Raw genomic sequence first — 21127 nt, 5'->3', positions numbered from 1 at the left:
ACACCTTATTGCTTCCTCTGTTTATTTCCTTGATAAACTGCAGTGAGCTGGGAATAAACCACATCCTGTCAGATCCTGCACAAAGAAAGGTTCCACAGCACAGAACTTATTTGAAAAGGAAGAGGAGGGATGAAATGTATGGACAAGGAACTAAACCAGACCTTTAAAACCTAGGGAGAAAAGGGCACATTGTGCATTCAGTAGTTACAGCCAATTTCATGAGAGTATAAATTGCTTTGCCGAAAATCTCTTTAGGTGCATTAATGCTGTGGTAAAGACACAGCTCTGCAGTAATAATTGCACAGTCATTTGCTGCCTTTTAAAATCACATCAGTCCAAATAATATCACCCAGGGTTATACATCCTGCTAGAAGCAGTCTATTAATATCACACACAACAAAGGTTCAACAGATCTTGACTAAAGCCCAGATTATTGGAAAGGTGAGACAAGTCTGGTGTGAGAGCTGCAGACAAAGTTAGGCCCAGCAGACATTTCTCAGTCCATTTCCTGTTTCGAGCTGTTACTGGGAGGTGAAAAAGAATCAGTGTATGTGGGAAAAAATGTCCTTCGAGTGGGAGAGAAAATATGTTTTTTTTCTTTCAAAGATACACTAGAACTCAATCAGGCTATTAATCAAACAGATAAAACTGGCACTTCAGTCCCTGCCACTGACAGAACTCTGTGCAGTAACAAAACCTTCTCAACACACCAGGAGACTCTTAAAATTCAAGCACTCTCAAACTTAGCAGCACCCCTGAGAGCCACAAATTGAGAGAAATTAATTCTGTGCCTCTGCACCCCTCATTACCAGGAGAGCTGAAGTAGGTCAAATGCAAGTTAATCTCTTAAATTCCACTTTTGTACACGGATGTTAAAGCAGCCATTACTTTTGCACTGGCAAATGTCTCCAGGCTAATGTGCAGAACTTTAATAAACCATAACAGGTTGGTATTGAATATAATTCCAGGTAAATGCCTGATTTTTTCTTTCTTAAATTTTATTGTTATCCCCAGAAATGCCCACCTCATGCATCACTGCAACAAGCATGTCTGAAAGGTTTAGCTGCACCTAAATGACTATTTGTGATAAACACTCCATTCTTTTGGAATTAGTAAATGTCCATGAATCTTAAAACAACTCATTTTTGTCATGTCAAACATGAAATAGCAATGCCAAACTAAAGATGGTGCCAGGAGAGAGGCAAACATGTCTTAAAGGAAACAAGTCCCTGCTGAATGATGCAATAATCCCCTTCACATAGCAAAGCCTATGTCAAGAGATGTCTAGCAAAATTTACATGTTCCAGCCCTCATTTCAATACACTTTATACAAAGGTGATCAGATGTGGATTGTTAAGTGAGCAGATACCTTTGAAATCCAGTCTGGACTCTTTACTGACAAAACCCACCAACACTGCACTTTTATTTTTTACAGGTGAATCAGTCCTGAGAGCTCAGCTTTTAAACTGCTTTCCTAAGGAGCACACAATCATGGGTAGAAACACAAAAAGTTGGTGCTATTCCTGTTAAAACCAGTAGCAAAACCGCCTTGCCAGTCTGTGTAAATGCATCCACACAAGATATCATATCCATCTCAGAGAGTGACTCCAATGGAATTGTGATTTTTAGGTTGTATACTCCATCAGACCTTGCACACAACTCCTGGTGATGCCAAAGGGAATTGCATGCATGGGAAGAGCCCTTTAGATTTTCTACAGTGACTTCCCTTCTCCTGCTAATTCACCCATGGGTGATGTCCCAGCTGACAGTAACAATTCCATGATAAATGGAATATATTATATTATATATTATAATGTATATAATTTATAACATATATACCCATTTATGAATTTATAATATATTCCTCTCCCAAGCATTCCAGACTTACATTATAAACCTTGGGGACAGTTCACATATCTTCAGGTCAAAGCTATGTCTCAGTATGGTCTGGCCATTGCACATTTCTCCCTGTGCCTAATTCATCTTCAGAAAACACCCTGATTGTCAGAAATTTTGGCTAATTATCTCCTGTTCCAGCCTAAATTCAGTAGACTATTCAAAGAGAATAGTCAAAATAAGGAAAGGGAGGAAAGTAAAGAAGAGGGAGGGAGGAGGAGGAGGAGGAGGAGGAGGAGGGAGGAGGGAGGGAGAGGAAGGAAGGAAGGAAAGGAGGAAGGAAGGAAGGAGGAAGGAAGGAAGGAAGGAAGGAAGGAAGGAGGAAGGAAGGAAGGAAGAAGGAAGGAAGGAAGGAAGGAAGGAAGGAAGGAAGGAAGAAGGAAGGAAGGAAGGAAGGAAGGAAGGAAGGAAGGAAGGAAGGAAGGAAGGAAGGGAAAGGAAGGAAGGAAGGAAGGAAGGAAGGAAGGAAGGAAGGAAGGAAGGAAGGAAGGAAGGAAGGAAGGAAGGAAGGAAGGAAGGAAGGAAGGAAGGAAGGAAGGAAGGAAGGAAGGAAGGAGGCGGAACTACAAAAGAGGATTTTTATATTGTGATAAATACTGGTAGCTTTTTGAAATATTGTTTAATGACTGCAATAAAATAATGCTGAAAATCTGCTTCTACATACAGCCTGCACATGCATGGGGAGCTGTAGATTTATTGCCATGATCATGTGTTAGACAGTTGTGTTGATTCCTCCGTGTCTTTAGAAGCAAGTAATAATGACAATTTTTGGAGGTAATAAAATTTCCTGTGTCTCTCGCATTAATGTGTTTCTATCACTGGCTTCTTAGAGGCATTTGGAAACAATCAAGTTCTTATTTTAAGGAGCCTTAAGATAAGGTATCTGTGAGCTCTGCACTTGGGGTAATTGATCACATTTGTTTCCTGTACGAAGGTTGGACTCCTCTTTCCCTTAAACTTGGCATGTTTCTCATTACCCCGTGCCTTGTTAGCCCAGCAGAAATGCTCTGCCGTGGTGAGTGAAAACAGGACGATACTATTACAGAGCACATCTAATCAGGGATGGCAGCCCTTTCCCATCTCCAGGGCCCTCAGCACCCAGAATCTGCTCCACAGAGCCCTCCTAGGAAAGCAGGGATTTGCTGCTCACCTGGCCACTCCAGCAGCACTTCTGCCCTCAGTCCTACATGGTGGTTCTGCCTCAGGAAGGGACCACAAACTCCAGAAAAGGATAGGATAGGAAGTGCACTCAGTCTGTTTTTCCTTCTGATGATAAAAGTGTCAGCTTTAAATTCAGGAAGCATCTTTACCTTAGTTGAGAAAGGCCACATGGTAGCACTTGTCTGCAAGGGGGTTTTTAATTTCACAATACAACAGGGTTTGCTTAAAAACAGCCCTGTTATTCACAGAGCATTAAAAAAAAAAAGCCATTAAACTTGCTCACAACCGAAGAAAAAAATTAGGATTTTCATGGTCTGCCTTTACATTGGGTTTATTATGTTGGAGTGGATCGTACAGTGCTTACGTTAAAGGAAAGTCATGGCACTGCATCTACTTTTACCAGCAGAGAATTTGTCCTCATTTATTTTGATTGAAAAACTGCTGTTATGTTACATTGTAAACGGACTGGTCCTGTTGCATGAAAAATGTGCAGCGCTGTATTTTTAATTTCCTCTTCTTTGCATTCCTTCTCCCCCTTTCCTACCAACAGTCGAAACAAGAAAACCTGAGCATTTAGCAGAAAGACAGAGAAGCAACTTTACCTCTAAACTCAAAGCCATGTTTGTACATGAACCAGCAGGGAGGATTTTAATCAGGCCTTGCTGGCTCCGAGAAATCACCTACGGACAGCACAAAACTGCCGCAGGAAGAGAGGCTGGGAGGAGGCAGGCTTTAGGGGCATTTCATTTGACTTGCTACAGACTTGTTTCTTGTAATATCTCATTTAAAGAGCCAGGGAGTTTTTACCTACTGAGAAAATAGCCTGTAACAGCCTTTAAAATTCTTGCAGCTGGCCAGGTTTGGTATTCCAAGGTAAAAGTCTCTTTCCACTAAGGGATCTGCAGTGCTTTCACTAAGTGTTCTTATATTCAAAAACTAAAGTTGAAGTTATTATTAGCAACACTATCTTCATCTCACTGAAGTTAATATTCAGAGCTGGCTACCACTGAAATATTTCAGTTTAGGAGAAAGCAAATACTTCATTAGGGAAATGTTAAACCCAGTGAGGGATCATTACCAAGTTTAATTGATGGTAAAAAAAATAAAACTACTAAGTGGGAAAGAAAAGTCCTGTACGCCTAGTGAAAATAGATCTCACCAAGAAATGAAACATTTCTGGCTGTTTCTCCTTTGAATTCCCTTCTTTTCTAAATATGCTTTTCATGCTGTATCTCTGCAGCTAACTGTAATCTGCCTAATTTGTTCCCATGCTCTTTCTGGGCTGTCTTTCCTCTCTGACCATCTTGAGAACTTCACACATTGTCAACCTATCATAGGTGAAAGCTTTTGAAGATCTACTACTTTTCTCCAGGCCTAATAAGGTCAGCGACCTTTCAAGCTCTACTATTTCCTTTTCTATCATTAGCCTGATACGGGCATCAGCTACCTCTCAATTTTCTTCATCTCTTCAATGCCTCACTTCTTCCTTTGGACACTGTCTAATTAGGAACTTAATTTCCTCTTCCCTGATGGAGATTTTGATAATAGAGAGATCCTATTCACCCCCGAAAGACAGAGCAGCACCATGATTTCCTGCTCAGGGGTGTCTTCAGGTATGTTAATTAATTTTCATGGTGCTCTGCCACAAAACCACAAAGAGCAGCAGCTCCTGTAGGAAATCCACCCGTGGGGAACAGTCCTGCCCAAACTCAGCCAGTTTGGAGGGAAGGAGTGCAGACATGGAAGTAGCCAAGGATGAGTTTTTGATGTCCTGCAGAGCCCATTTTGCATTTCTGAGCTGGCTTCTCCATGGAAAAGGCACCACCTTCCACCAGCTTGAGGGAGGCTTTGTCACATCCCCATTCCCCAAATCCACTGTGCTCCAGGAGAGGATCTTCCCCTGCCCTACAACCACAAGCCACAGCCATGATCTGTTCACTTTTCCTGCACACAAACCACTGAGCACCTCAGTCACACCAAGCCAAAAATGAGTCTGGGAGGAGCCCAGTATTTTTTTCCAGAACTAAAATTTTTTAAGGAATTCCAAAATGTGCCCACTTTTCTTTTTTTTCTTTTCTCTTTTTTTCTTTTTTTTTTTTTTTTTTTTTTTTGCATGAGCAATTATGGGCAAGGGAAATGCATTCTGTGGGAAAAAATCTTCATGCTAATTTAAAAGCAAAATGCTGTCCAAATAAACAGCCTTTCACCTCTTGCTATGCTATTAAGGAAATTTATGATTTGTTCGGTTTTCTTTAGCACTTTTACAGCATTTTTCTTTCCACAGAGTCACTGGCTGCTCTGCCACGAGCTGTGCCCTTCCTCCCCAGCCAGGGCATGTGCCAGGGCTGCTCTGCCATCCTAAAAGCACTGAGAAATTTTTGGTTAGGAAACCTCTAACACATCTATGCCCGCCTCTGTTGGCTTGCATAGCAAGTGCTGGGAGCAGAGCTGTGCTGGGGTTGCTGGCCTTGCTTCAGGAGGATATTTGGCAGCATCTAGCATGTCTGTCTGGGAAATTTGGGCAGTTTCTGCTCAGTGCTTGATGGAAGCGATGCCAGGGCTGCCCTAGGGATGCAGAGCTGGCAGAGACAAGGACACAGCCCAGGGCAGATGCTCCCACACTGCCACCCTGGGACAAGGTGGCAACAAACAGGAGATTCACTGGGAATTCCCTCCCCTTCTCCCCATCACTGCCTCTTTTCTCAGGGGTTGTTTGTTTGGTTTTTTTGTGGTTGGTGGTAAACACAAAAACATCTACTATAAAAACCAAAACCAAACCAGCAAATCCTGAAGCCTGCTTGACTTGTGCTGGGGAGAGTTCTGAGGCCAAACTGCACAATATTGGGGCAGAAGAAAAACACGAGGTTTCCATTCCCCTCTCTTGGTCATTCCCAGTCTGTTCTCTGACATGACCCAGCACAAGACCCCAAGTGCCCAGCAGAAAGCTTCACCTCCTGCTGTTAGCACAGCCCCTCCACGCTGTGGGGAAGGGGCTGCCACGGGCTCTGGAGTGGGATTGGGGCACCCAGGGTCCCTGCCTCGCTCACCTGAGGGTCCCCACGGCTCCTCAGTCCCCCCCATACTCAACCTGCCCTCATGCCTGGCAGAAAGCTTGTTCAAAAGTGGCACATGTAACGGGGATTCATTATTTCAATAGTTTCTTGGTTAGCATTTAGAAAACCTCAAAAATTTAGAGGCGAGTGTCCCCCCAAATCTTCACGAGCACCATTCCTTTCCCTCTTCCACACCTATATCTCAAAATGACCATATTCCCACATAAATTTTAACACTGATCTACAAAGTTTCTCATTAATCTTTTGCCTCTGAACTAAAGCACTCCCTTCCCCAGTGTCAAAGCAGAAGCAACCATGAGGCCGTGTGGTGCATCCAGGAATGTTTTGTGCCCCTGCACGCCTGTGCTTGTGCATTTTTTCTTCCTTTCTTAAGCCAGGGTTTGAGATTTGAGTTATTCTGCGAACAAGACCCAAGAGAGACACAATTAGACTCCCCTGGAGACTGACCCCTTATAGTGCCCACCTGTAGCCGGACCCAGATAGCATCCCAGTGCAATGAATTAGCACTCTAAGCTGATTAGAGCAGCTCTGCACAACTCTATTTTATTGACACAATGAAGAGAGGACAGAAAAGGGCCTGAAATGAGAAAATCATTTCCATGCTGACTGAATTAAAAGAACAAAAGAGCTCCTTGCAGTTGCAGCATTCAATTTGTCAGAAAAAAAGGAAGCCACTTAATGGATCACAATAGATCTGAGCAGACAGATGAAATTTAAAACTTCGGCATGAGTGCGATTACCAGCTAAACATATTCTCAATCATTTCCTCCATATGCATAATTTAGTTGGATTGTTTACTTGGAGGGTTTGTTGGGGTTTTTTTTTTTTGCAAAAACACTGTGTGAGATGTTATCTCGTAGGTGTCTTTGCATCCCATTTTTCCCAGCCCGGAAGGTTGTTGTGTTGGCTGGTAATACATTTTGTTGTAACACAAATTGCACTAAATTGTGGCTGCCTGCGTTTCCCTTTCTCCCCTGCCTCCAGAAGTAAATTAATATTTTCAGTGTATGGAAACAAATAATGCAAGATCATCTTATTCCAAAGCAGACCTAAATTGATTATAAATCACATGCATTATTCTGCTCTGCTTCCAGGAGAACAAACGTACTGCAACTGCTATTCTAGCAAAATATATTAGTTTGTGCCACTATAAACAGCCTTCTCATTAAATTTAGGCTTAAGCTAACAGTAATAAGACAAGAATACAGACTATTAAGGGGTTTCTCTGAATGATATATATAATTACTTACAAAAGAGGTATGCAATTCACTTTAGCATTTTCAAATCAAAATCTACTAACCCGTAGAAGGAAATATACCTTTAAAATAAAGCTGTGAAATAAATTGAAAACATCAGTATTTTAGGCTCCCTGTCCTCTAATTATGTAAAAGCTTGAATCTGAGTCTGTCCTAATTCAAAAGGGAAAATCAATTGCATCTGTAAAAATATTTGACTTTCCCAGATTATATTTTCTACATAATGAAGTATTAAAAGAAGAAAACAGCAAGCACAGTCCTGCAAGTACATTGGCATATAAAGAACATCACCTCCCTGCATATTCCTTGAAAGCTAAATATTTTGGATTATGGAGAAGGAAGCCCTTTCTTTTTCTACACAAAATTTAAAAAGCTTATATCTTGTTACAATATTTACAAATCAAATATCTCTTGCAGACCCAAAAGGCAAAACAAAAGTCATTTTCTGAGCCTCATTATGACTTCAGAGCATATGAATTCAGAGCATTTGGGTTGATTTGCCCTGACATATATTTTTATTTTTCTGAGCATGTTTTAATCAGTTCACTTGACATCTTTTTACTACTCAGTTTGCGATTTTACCAGCTTGTTTGCATCTAATTTTGAGGTTTAAAAAAAAGCCAAAAAACAGTAAAAGAATTATAATTGCTTATAACTCCCCTGTTTTGAAGTTGATACCCTGCTAAAGAGAAAACCAAGCAGAGCACGGGCAAGGTTTACTTCTGCTGGCTGCTATTACTGATTTGCCTAAGCATTTCACAGGGGTAAATACCCAAATCATTCAGGGAATGACTGACACACTCTGACATGTGGTTAACAGCCTTACCCTGTGCTTTTGCCTCTACAAATCTCACTGATGCCAACACAACCTTCCAAATATTTCAGATAATCATTTTCCCCCTTACTCTTAAAAAAACTTTTACAGCCACGTCTGAACCATTCAAAGGATCTCTGATTAGAAATGTTACTGTAACCGTTTATTTTTTCATCCTTTTTTTTTTTAACCTCCTAAGTGATTGAGCTAAGAGTTTTTTATATACATATATGTATATATAAATAAAATAAAATAAATATATGTTTAAATATATTTGTACAAATAAATATATATTTAAATATATTTTATATATAAATATCTATATTTAAAATATGCATATATAAAATTAAAAATATGAATAAATAAAATTAAAAAATACATATTATAATAATTTTTAAAGGCCATGCATGAAGCTTTGGGATATTTTAGCAAGCTCAACGTAGTGTAACTTTGCTGACAGCCTGTCACATTTCACTGACTGTCTGTCTGGGATCCTGCGATAACATCTGCATTCACTCAGGGCGAGAGCTTACCCTAAGACAAAAAAGTGGGTCCTGCCACATAATGCTCCATCATTCTGTCAGTTCTGACATGGCATCTGAATTTTTTTGAATCACTAAACACTTTTGGGACTCTGGTCCTTATTATCTTTCCTTAGTTTTCTATACTCGCTCGGCAATGCTGAAAAATGTAAAATGTGCAAACAAGGTAGTGGACGGCTCGGGCTTTTTGTCGTCTAATCCTCAGCCCCTCATTCATGCTCACTGTTAATCTCTTAAGACATTATAAAACTGTTAGACAAAGAAATGTGAATACCTCTGCTTCTAAGCAGAATGGGAGGAAACCAAGGAAAATCTGGATCATGCTAAGCTTTTCTTTTCACCACAAAAATGGTAACTTAAACCTGTTGCATCAAATTATTTATAATTCCCAACACTAAGGCTGGGGTTTTTTTTTCTTCTCCAGCATTACAGAGCCAGCCTGGCAATATCACAGGAGGAGGAACGGTACTACTGAGCCTTTCCAAACACATCAAATGTGTAAGTTACACACAAAAAAACTCTACAAAGCCCATGAGAATATGGGCAAATTGGGTTTTAATCCCTCTGCTGGTTTTTTGCTCAGCATGGCACAGGGCTCATCATGCTGTCAGGGCTGCTGGAGACCACTTTGGGGTTGATTTCTGTGCTGCAGAAGGACCAGGGGCTCGCTGGGCTGGCTCTGACGGTGGGGATGCTGCATGGGACAGGCTGGCTGAGGCTTCCCTGGCTGGATGGGACCAGGGCCCCATTTCACAATAATCCAGCTCTGTCTGGAGCCGTCTGCTATTGCAGGTCATCATTTCACTCCTCCTGACTCCCACTGCTGCGGGGGCATTAGCATGGGGACAAAAGCTGCTCAAGCACCTATTCTAAACCCATTCAAACCCACTAAAAATCACACCCAAAAATGATACTGTTGCAATCAGCTAAATTTTATTCAGGAATGCTGGGGCTGAAAACCAGAATTTTCATTTTCTACTTCTGCATTGTTGTCATGGGTGGTGGGATCGGATAGTCTAGTCTTAAAATTGCTCCAGGAGCACAAAAGTATTTGAATGCAAATGCCAAACAAGTCACTCTCCCTGAGCTAAATACCTACCACGAGGGTTTCTTTACACACAGAAACTTCTGTTAAAGTCATAATCTTCAAATAATTATTTAAACTATTGTGAAATCTGCCTAAAACATGTTTTATTCATCTCTGTTTGCGTTAGTGAGAGGGAAAAGGGCTTTAATGAGGGAAGTTGAGATGTTGCCTTTTTTGCAACAATGCCAGCCATCAAATCGGTGAGATGACTTGAGAAAATCAGCTTTTGAAAGGGAATAATGAGGGTCCATACTGGTAGGGATTGAGCTGCTCTGCTAAGGGTAGAACTGGTGATATTTCAAGCAGAGGGAAGCCAAGCTTAAATGAACTGAGGAACACCAAAATCTTGACATGAAGAGAGAGCTGAGAAGGAAAAGATGCAGTAGAAAACTAAATTATATGCAGCCACTAAAAGGCAATCAGAGCCTGGTTAGCAAAGCATGTGCACAGCCAGAGCTGGAGGCAATTATGGCACTGATCTGCTGAAAAATAGACTGAGGAAGATGAGGGCCAGATATGAAGGGCAGAGATAGATGGGACTTACAAAAGATGGGAAGAAGCTGAGAAGAAGGAAGTTTTTCACAAGATTGAACAAGGATTCTTGCTGATTCCAGGGTTTTGGGACAATGTGGAGAACAGCACTAGTTATGAGAGGAGGAGAACAGGGAGAAGGAAGTAAAGAGAAGTGCACAGCACAGGGTCAGCAGGCAGATGAAAATGCAATTTGAGACCACAGATCTACAAACAAATAATTAAAAAAGGCCTCGTCACACAGTCTTAACTGGGGGAAATGGTAAAAGACTGTTCTCTGTGCAAGAGAGGAGGTGTGTGTTTCAAAGGCAAGGCACTGAGCTCACTGTTGCCCACCCCGGCCATTGACACCATTTTGCCACAGAGGGTTTGGTAGGGTCATTTCTGGGTTTAGCATTAAAGACAGAAAAATTGTTTCCTCTCCTTTTTTGCTGCTCATTTGCCTGCCTACACATGTACATATTCCAAACAGGTAGATGCCAAGTTAAGACTGGAAAGCAAAATCATTTTTTCTATATTCACATGCAAATTTTGCCTTATTTGAAGGTTATCACTAGATCAATACTTACAATTTACCTTTATAGAATATTTTCTGTAAATGCAGTAATGCTGAAGCTTTCCCATCCCCAAACTTCCATTTTCCCCTCCAGGAGAGCTTTACCTTTTTTTGCACAAAATCAACATTTCTACCACAGTTTTTAAATACCCCGACCGCAAACCTCTTTGAAAACATTAATACCCAGATTTATTTTTGAGTAAAACACCCGCATAACAAATAGCTACATTCTGGAAAGCCCATTTGGCCACATGAGGCTGTTTCAAGAAGATAGGAGGGAGCTGAAGGCTCCTTTTGGAAACCCTGAGCAGCTCCACACCAGGTCTCCAGCACAGCCCACTCTGTGCCTGCTGCCAATACACTTCATCAAGTTAAGACTAAGAACAACACTTTGGGAAACCCACTATACACCAGAGCCCCCTTACGCCCTAGGCTTCACCTGATGAAATGTTATGCTTTTTGTGGGCTCTTTTACATCTTTCCACACTAAACAGGAGGGCTGTGCTTTAAAAGGAAGGGCCACTTAACATTTGTGTTTCTTTCCCAAATTAATGATTATTGTGTGCACCGAAGTTAGTGCTGTCACATAAAGCCAGGCAGGATTATGACAACCCCTGTCCTCACTCCTGTGCATGCCACCTACCATTCAGCCAGGAAACATGAGGGCTGTCATGACAATAAAGCTCCATATTAATCCTCTCTGGGGTAGAAATACCCTAATAACCAATTGCTGGTTTCTGGTTTTATTTCCAAATAAGTATACTTTTTTCTAATTTACCTGATGAACACGTCCTAATCTGCAGGCTCTAGCAAAAAAAAAAAAAAGGCTTTTTAATCTTGTTTTTCAGTCTTTACTAGACCAAACGCCCAGATTGCAATGCTATTATTAAGCATCAAACCCCAGTTTGCCGTGTGGGGTTTGATGCTTGAAGAGCATGTGTTCCTCTGGGTTAATAAGCACCTTGCCATACCCCAACCCCTGTGTTCATTTGCTTCTGTTTAATGACGACCCTCTCCTCCTGCCCACATGTATGCTCGTCTCTGCACTGCTTGTTGAGCCATCAAGACACACCTTTGTTTCATTTAGTATGCAATTTTCACCTCTGACCCAAGAAACTAGTCTTAGGCTTCCTGAACTTTATTGCCTGTTAATAGACTGCTGGCTCTCTTTTCAGCAGTCATAGAAATGGTGGAGAGACATTTAATTGAAAAGAGGGACAAAGCTAGAGCCTGAAAGGCAAAGTCAGTAGGGTTTAAACAAAAAAAAAAAAATCCAGCAATAATATGTTTGAGGAGGTTTGGATATTCTTTACAAGTTCGTGGCTCTTTACACAAATAAGAAAGACATCATTGATTTAATTATCTTCCCGGGGAACAATGGTGTAATACCCTGAATGGTGCTAAATGATTGATCTGGTAATTCATCTTCTGCTAACAGCTATCTATGCATTTTGTTTCTCTCCAGTCCTCAGCCCGATGACATTAGCAGCAATGTCACGGAGCAGTGCTGGGCTTTCATAAAACACCCACAGATGCTCTTTCCTGCCAGTGTTTAGGGACACATGGTTATAATTTTGTCTGTATTTCTTTGTCGTAGATTACTTTTAACTACATCTGTTCAATTAAAACAGAAAAAAAGAAGGACACAGCTAGAGCCCATCAGCTTTATATCAGAAGAAGCCTATTAATGAAATAGGGAGATTTAATTTTGTAAGTGTTCTGATGGGTGCGAGATGCCTTTATGTTTTTTCAGAAGTTCTGCTTGGTGAATAGTTAGGAAAGGACATTATTACAGCATAAGGATATTATGGTACACAGAAAGGCATTATTAAAAGTGATTTATTGTCCCATGTTAGGAAACTTATAGGAAAAGTCTGATAATATATTAAACTTGTTTATTATGGACTTCATATAATTTTTGAATAATGCTGCTTTTTCTTTTGACAAGAGCAATAAACTCTGCTGATATAGACATACGTTGATTATCCCAAGTCAACTGTGTTGCTTAAAGAAACATGCCCAAACAATCAGCTTCTGACAGCTGCATCTCTTGTTATTTACAATAGCCATCACAGTAATAACTCACCATTTCTATATTAATAAGGCAGTGAAATTTATTATGATGGTATTGAAAAGTTATTAAGTACTGCATCCCAAGTGACAAAGTACCACAGCACTGTCACTATCCAAAAGCAGTTGCCCATCCATCACAAAGCTTTCCAGATGGTCCTGCATCTTTATCGCTCCCAGGTTGGTGACATCACCTGTTCACCCACTCAAAATTGATGATGAAAGCAAACAGATCTATCTTACTTACATTTACCAAATCAATTTAATTTTACAGGCCGTGGCTTAGTGACATATTGACTGTTTTCCTTAATGGCATCTACTGTACTTAATGCAAAGAACTCATCTCTGAATCCTGGCTTGCATAATGTGGCATTTCATAATAAATTTTTTATAACGTATTTATTTAATGGGAAGAATTATGATTGTTTGTCAGTTCTATTAGATGCAATTATTATTCTCTTCAGTTTAATATTTTTTATTTTTTCTTTCTGATGTTGTCTTTCTTAATGGCTAAATTAAATTTACCCGTTTTGTCTTTTAAAGGGATGTCTGACATATCTCATTTATTTTTCTTTGTAATTTGATAATCTCAAATCTACTCCAATGGCAGTTTTTGTCTCTGTTAATTGAATGCTCCTACCTGCTTGGACATAATGTTACTGAACTCAAAAGCTGCCTTGGTGGTGTTTAAATAAATAAAAATCTCTTTGCTCTGAAGAGAAATGCAAATTCCTGAAACACCCTCTCGGTTCTGCTCTGAAGAAGGTAACAAAACTTCCTTCTCCCCTTCCTACTTCTAAGTCCACTTGACCCTTATGGTTTCACTCTGCTTCCCTCAGGAGTTAATGCTCCTCCTGATTAAATTAAAACCTCAGTGGCTTTGTGGGCAACACACACACCAACCTGCAGAGAGGTTTGTGTGGCTTTAGACTCTGCCATGAAATGTGTGATTTCCTGCCCTCAAGGTCAAGGACACAGCGGAGCATCCACCATGGCTGGAGAAAGAGTCAATTCCTCACAGCCCATTCTGGGTTTCACTGGGACAACAGCATTTGTGAGACTTTCCAGCTGTGCCACACCAACAGCTGCTCAGCCTCCTGCACTGGCTGAAAGGCTCTTCCTGAGGCTGTTGCCACGTTGACCTTGGGTTGGCTCAGAGCCTCACCAGCCCCCTGAGCACAGCCCCAGTGCCAGAGCTGGCTCAGAATTGGGGGTGAGCAGCACCTCCCCTCCAAAAACCACTGCAGCCTCTCAGCTCCCTTGTGTGATATTGATCTGAAGGTGTTCTGAGAGCAGCTCCCCCGGCCAGCTGAGGAGGGAGCTTTGGTGCTCTCCTCCCAGCAAGCAGCAGCTTTGCCTGACCAACGGAAGGTTGTGGTCTTTGCCCAAAAAACCAAAGCACCACATCCCACCAACTTCATGCAAGACTCTACTTAACTGTATTAATCAAAGAATTAAAGGAATTGAAGGGTGGAGAAGAAGGAAATAGTATAGAAAAACAACATGGACTAATGCTGAATGATCCCTCTTGTCCTCAGCATCTTCCACCCACACAGAAAAACCCAAAGGACAAACAGCTCCCCTTTGCTGTCAATACATTTAATTCAAACCGAATGACAAGTCCACCTGCTCGTATCTTGCTATTCAAGGACCTAATATTTGCTCATTTGCAATTATAAACTGTGTGTTCTCCAGGCAGGGAGAGAGCTGGTGATAAGCCCAGGGAGCTGGCTGAAGTATGGTGCTGACATCCACTGTGGGGCAATGCTCTGCTCATGAGGCAGCATCTGCATGGACTCCTATTGCTGCAGCCGTGTCTGACTCGGGCACAGCCTCACCACAAGACCCAGATGCAAACAACAGAATAGTTCAGACTGGTAACCCTTGCAGCAATGTCCCTTTTGTGCACAGCTCTGGAGGGGCTGTCTGAAGCACCCTCGTGCACGCTCACCCCAGGCAGGACACACGGCTGAACCCTGTCCCATGCGCACCCAACACTGCGTCCCTTACCCAGAGCTTAACACGGCAGCTAAGCACGTGCTTAGCTCAAACACCTGGGTAATCCTGTTGATGATAAGCTCGTGCCTAAGTGCTTTATTGGACCCCAGCCAGAGCGCTCTCTGCCTTGCAAAGCTGAGCTCCAAATGGGATAAAGCATCACCTATGCGCTGCAGACAAGGTAAGGATGTCACCCCCACCTGCAGCTGCCAGGAGTGGATGATCTGTTGATCTGGGGGAGAACACGCTCTGCAAAGGCTACATTGGTCCTGTGTTGATCAAAAAGCAGCCCCACCTCCCACTATAAAACAAATCATTCCTTTTTAATTCCAAATAACAGAATAGCCCACATCCTTGTTTCTGGTTTTGCTTCAACAATAATTTTGCGAAAATCCCTGGAGTCTCTATGCTGCTGAAATCCATATGAAAGGAGAAAACCTAGGCAAGGAATCTGTATTGTGCTTCCCTGCTTTCCAACCACCTGGCTGAGTGTGGTGCTGTTTTGCATGTTAATGCTGTTGAAAACAATTCAAGAAAAAGCCAAGATTTGGTCTGTAAAAGTCACAGACCAGTGGCAGTGTGAAAGTGTCAAACAACAGCAGAAAATCAAGGGTTTTATTGTTTAACACTAAGGCACACTCCATATCCCAAAGAAAAATATTCGCAAGTGATGAAGTCTTTGTTCCTTCTATTTTTCTTTTTGAAAAGAACATTATCTACTGCTCTCTCCCAGAGTGATTTTCCTGACTACAAGGGAGTTATTTCCCTCAGCACTGTCACTGTTTATTAAGAATAGCTTAACTGGAGTTTTAAGATGTGAGAATTCCACAGAAAGTTATTTAGAAGACTTTTTGCTGTTTTTATTAAAAAACAAAACAAACTACCAAAAAAACGCTGCTTTCAGCATTCTGGCATCGATTTTTCCAAAGAAGGACCCAAAAACAGGGGCTAACATCTGTACATAGGAATTGGTTGATAACTGCCACTGCAAAGAAGTCTTTGGATGCTAAGAAAACCAGGCTATTGGTTTGGATGCTACAACCCAGATTTGCAAGCATATAGATTAGATTTCATCTCTAAAAGCCTATACTTTTTTTAAAACATATTATTTAATTTTCATATCAATATATGATACACCTAAACCCCAGAATCTTGAATCAATTTAATTTTTAAAACTGACAAAAGAAAGCAAAAGAGGGCAGAATTAAAGCTTCAAACTGACTATTCCAGTCCCTTCAAAACAGTGGGAAGCTTGTACTCCAGAACAATTTTTAGGAAGCTGTGCAGTTTTCTCAGAGGACTCACATGAAAAATGTTAGAGGAGACATAAATAAATAGCCAAATGGCCTCCTAATTTCCATTTAGAAGTAATAGCATCAGCTCAAGCATACTCTACCAAATATGAGTTGTTTTTCAGCCTCCCTGGCATGACAGGAAAATATACTCTGCTCTATAAACAGATTATATGCTGCTTTATAAAGCTCTAAAATATTTTTTTTACTTCTGTGACAGATTTGATTTATTAGAGTTTATTGCTCCTGGTTTTGCCCTCCTAGTAAAGAAATAAAAGTTTAGGATCAAAAGAGCTGTGAAGAATTTGTTCCTATGAATGAGACTTTGAGTTTGCTGGAGCAGCAAGAGACCTGAATTTGGATGTTGGCTGTCCTCTGGCCCAAGGTAGGTGCGTGTGCTTTGGCGACCTACTCAAAGCCTTGCTTTGAAACACTCTCCCAGTTGTTTTTCATAGCAGGGCATGAACCACGATGAAATCACTAAATTTGTGTTCCCTCGCTTTTGTTTAAAAAAAAAGAAAAAAAAAATTACTGCCATCCCTTAAAAGCTTGTTTTCTTTGTTGATTAAGCAGCAGTCAATTTTCCCTTTTCAAACAAGCACTGAGCAGCAGCCTCCCGACCCCCTCGGATCCGCGGGCTGCCGGCAAACACTAAAACCCCCGTGACAAACTGCAAAAAAGCTCGACCTTTCCCCTTGTCCGGTGACCCCCTGTTCGATTTGTACTTTAGCCAGCCAATACCTGATTAGATAATGCTCAACTCCAGCCCCGCAAAATGAGATAAAATTCAAATTTATGGCTTTTCATTTAAACTGATCTACAGCACTCTAATCATGACCCAAGCACGACTATATCACAACAAATTCTTTTTGTCCCGGAGTGTGTTTTATGGTTGAACTGTATAAATGGACACAATAGACATTGTTTTCTTGGACTTGCTCTGATAGAACTCTGTGTTGATCCCATAGGGAGCCTTGCTATAGGGGAATGTAGGGACAGGCTCCATGAAATTCCTCAGCCTGCTGCAGAAAATTTTTCTTTATCATCAACTGCCTGGCTGCAGAATTTAACAGCAGCAGTTCCCTCAGCTTCCACTTCTCTCCCAGGCTAATCCTAGTATCAGCTCAGATGGATATCAGTCACAAAAACTGGAAGTCAGAAGTATCCCACAGCTGGAAACACCCAAAACTATGACAAGCTTTTGCAAAGGAAAAAAATGTCTTTTTCAAAAAATGTAGCTACAGTCCAAATTTTTGTGTAACTGTAAACTCTTCTCTCCAAAGTGACTGTAGGGTTTTTGGTTAAAATTTTCTAGTGTAAGATGTTAGACCTCGCAATACTAAACAGCTGCAAAACCAGAGCAAATGTTTCATAACAAAATGGATGATATGTGCAGCATCAGAAAAGGCTGAGAAAGATGTCCATCTTTCCATACAAAACTGTTTTAATGTTTGCTTTCCTCAAAAAAAAAAAAATCTTTGAAAGCTAACCACCATCGTACATTCAGTGATCCAGCTTAAACTCAGATTAAATGAAAGGGTTGATTATTTAATAACTTAATCATCCTCTCTGCAGTCAAAGGGGAACCTACTCAAGTACACAAATAGTAACAATGGTGCAACCCCACCATTTTTTGGAGCACTGTAGACAAGAAGTGAGGGAATGAGTATGCTGGACATAGCAAAACACTTTTTTTGGCCTATGGGAGTGGGAGCAAAAGGAGCAGGCTGGGACATCCCTCCTTCTGAAGTCACCAGGGGACTTCTATAGCACCATGAGCTACCCCAGGTATTACAGGTAATTCAGCATGAGGGAGTATTGTGTCACAATCTGCATCAATACAATTCACTCATCAAACAAGTGGAAAGATTTTGAAACCTCTCACACTGCAAAATCATTTAAAATCCACACCCAGCACCACACAGAACTTGGGTTCTATCCTTCCTCCATTTAAGATTGAAATTAAATTTCACCTTGATTATCAGCAAGAGCAGAATTAATTCTCATTTGTTAACTGGTTTGTTGGGACTGGTTGGACATGCTCCTTGTTTCCCAGAAGTGCCCATTTAAGCAGAAAACAACAGCACCAGAAAAGCTTCAAGACTATACTTAAACCTCAGCAAATGATAGTTTTCCTCCCCATTCCACAGTGCTTTTAGCATTGCCTGAGTCCACCACCCACAAAGAAGTATCAGCTTCTTTCCCTCTTTAATATCCAAAGCACAAGCCCCAGGAAGTGGTGGGTTCCTGAGGAGTGTGATGATGAGCATCTGGGGTGGAATCTGGAGCATCACTGAAGTCCTGTCCAGCACTACCAGGATCCCCCACATCCCTCCTCCAGCCCCAGCCATCACTCTGTGCCATTTTACTCACTATGTAAACTCTGCTAACCAGAATTTCTCTGTCTCTCTTCAACTACAGTAAATGTATTTAACCCACTTGTTGGAAAAAACATTCAGTTTCAAGTTTGTCTAAGCACCACAGAATACTTCTGAGTGAGTGACCAAATTGCAGAGGGACTTGACTGTTGATTTTGTGTGATTTTGCTCCAACACTTTTCAATAGCTTGCCCCAGCTGTCCCAAATAAATAACACTATTCAAATGGCACGAGTCCTGCAGCTTGAAAGGGATTCAGGCTGCCAGCTGGGCTTCCAGCACTATCAAGATATTCATTTCTTGTCTGAATATCACAGACCCCAAAATCTGAAATATTCCAAGCAGGAAAACCAGTCTCTAATATTGCCAGCATCTAAGGGTGTGAAAAGCTAAATGGATTTCCCTCAGTCTTAGTGCGATTATCCTGTCCTACAGCACTTGAGTGTCCAGTCTAAAATGCCCTAATTTTGGAAAAACGTTAAACCTGCAAGTACAGCCATGTATCAACAGTTTTTGCTTTAATTTCTGTTATCAATATTTGAGCTTAATTGTGGTGTGGTTAAAGGTCAGATTTTATGGTTTCCTGGTGCCTTTTTCAAATAATAAAGATTTCTCACTAGCAATTATATTGCATCACAGTCTGTTAGCTCAGTAGATACTGCCAAGTCTATGATTTCTCCTGACACTATTCTGTCACATTGTCACAGGTCTCACAAGAGTTTAAACAGCTGGATGGAAAGTTTGTCATGAACTCCCTGAGTGTTTATGGATAGTTAAGAGCAAATCAAGCTTCCATTTTCCACCGTATCTGCGAGGCTCTGCTCCACAAGGAAGCTCCATTTTTCCTGGGAAAATGAACTCCCATCTCCCCAGAGGTCAGGCGTGCCCCTGGAGAGCCACACAAACCCTGCACGGCTCCCCTTATCAGAAAGCAAAGGAAACGTACAGATGGAAAGCAGAGATTGTGCTCTGTTCCTGCAGCACATTGTTAAAACCATGAATAAAACCATGCAGGAACATTTGTTACATCATAACACAACAGCAGAACCGCTTGATGTTTGAATCCCTGACCTGACCATGGACCAGGAGCTCAGACAGACCCTCAGTGATACCACAGTGAGGAAAATGCTGTCCCTGAAGGCAGGGAAAGCAAGATCCAACACCTGTACTCACCAAAGGAGCCCATGAGCTCCTTCAGGGAAAGGATTCCCCAAAGCATCAGCAGAAGTAACCCAAACCACACCATTCCCATGTGGGCTGGGTATGGCTCTAGCATCCAAACCTCCTTCACCAAATGAGTGGCAGAATTCCCATTAAGTAAAATGGAAGCAGGATCAACCCCGCAGCTTTTGAGGCCCCCTAGTAGCACAAAGTTGTTCAATAGCAAGTCTAGTCATACATCACTGGATTTAAGGGCTATTTTAATCATTGTTGACAGAAAGTGGCAATTCACAACCCTGAAACAGTACCCAGTTTCATTTCAAAACTATAATGCAGTGATTTTGCCAATCCCTCACCAAGAGACATAACACAGGACTATCCAAGTCCTGATTAAAAATGGTATAGAAATGTTCCAACAACACTTTTTCCTCACTTTCCTCAAAAGGAGCATCACCTGCCAACATCCACCCAGACAGATTTCATGCATGAAGAGCAATATTAATTTCTGACTTTTTTCTTTTTCAATTTACACTCGTCTCCATCCAGAAAACCCCAAAAGGCCACGATGCAGTTTGTGCACATAAATATGCTTTGGCTGCTGCAGGATAAAACTCAAATTCTGAAAATATTTCTGTGTTTATAGACACACAATAACTCAACAGACCAAAAGAATGTAGAGAAAGAATCTTACCTCCCAGCCGTAACTAGGATCTTTCAGTTGTGGCCGCTGCTCTCCTACAAAAGGGCCAAATTTTTCCCCTGCTTCAATCTTCCTTTTGGTCCATATCCCTAATCCTGCGCCAGGAATGTTGGATTCTCTGAGCTCGAACTCTGAAGGAATGGGAATGTCATCAGGAATGTATATTGGAGCCTTGTAAGGAGAGCTCTCCTTGGGTGTGAAAGCTTCGCTGGAGGTCGCTGGAGAAGACGGCTCCTGGATGCTGATGGATGTTGGGCACTGGACATTTGCAGCCTCTCCATCAGCTTCTGGCACCTCCCCCAAGGGAAGTTCTGGAAAGCTCTCGTACAAACATTCATCACCTGGAAAAGAAGGACAAAAGGTAGGATTTGAAACACCCTGGCAGGTTTTGCACACGAAACCCCTTCAGCCTGCACATGGAATGGAAGGGACAGCTTGGGAGACGTCGCCAATCACTAACCCTGCAGCACAGCCTCACCCTGGATGGAGCTGAGCCTTTTCTCTGGTGTAGGCCTGGGGATAACACAGTGTTTCTGAGTATTCCTGACATCAAAAGTGGTTTGCATCACTGAGCACAGGCGAGGGAATTGCACACAGATGTAAAGGCAGGCA

At 41.5% G+C, this 21127-nt stretch overlaps 1 protein-coding gene across 5 annotated transcripts in view; it reads right to left on the bottom strand.

The window, feature by feature from the left end:
• The window catches only part of MECOM (MDS1 and EVI1 complex locus), a 323830-nt gene that overhangs the window by 158106 nt on the left and 144597 nt on the right, over positions 1-21127 (bottom strand). For all 5 annotated transcript variants that reach the window (XM_064721122.1, XM_064721123.1, XM_064721124.1 and 2 more), the window contains exon 2: positions 20507-20856. In XM_064721122.1, the coding sequence (XP_064577192.1) occupies positions 20507-20856 (350 nt within the window). The remainder of the gene's footprint in view (positions 1-20506; positions 20857-21127) is intronic.

This window comes from Zonotrichia leucophrys, chromosome 9 (genome assembly GCF_028769735.1).
Source record: "Zonotrichia leucophrys gambelii isolate GWCS_2022_RI chromosome 9, RI_Zleu_2.0, whole genome shotgun sequence".
Classification (NCBI taxonomy): Eukaryota; Metazoa; Chordata; class Aves; order Passeriformes; family Passerellidae; genus Zonotrichia; species Zonotrichia leucophrys.
The sequence above is the reverse complement of the archived record's forward strand: the minus strand, read 5'-3'. Positions and strand labels throughout refer to the sequence as shown.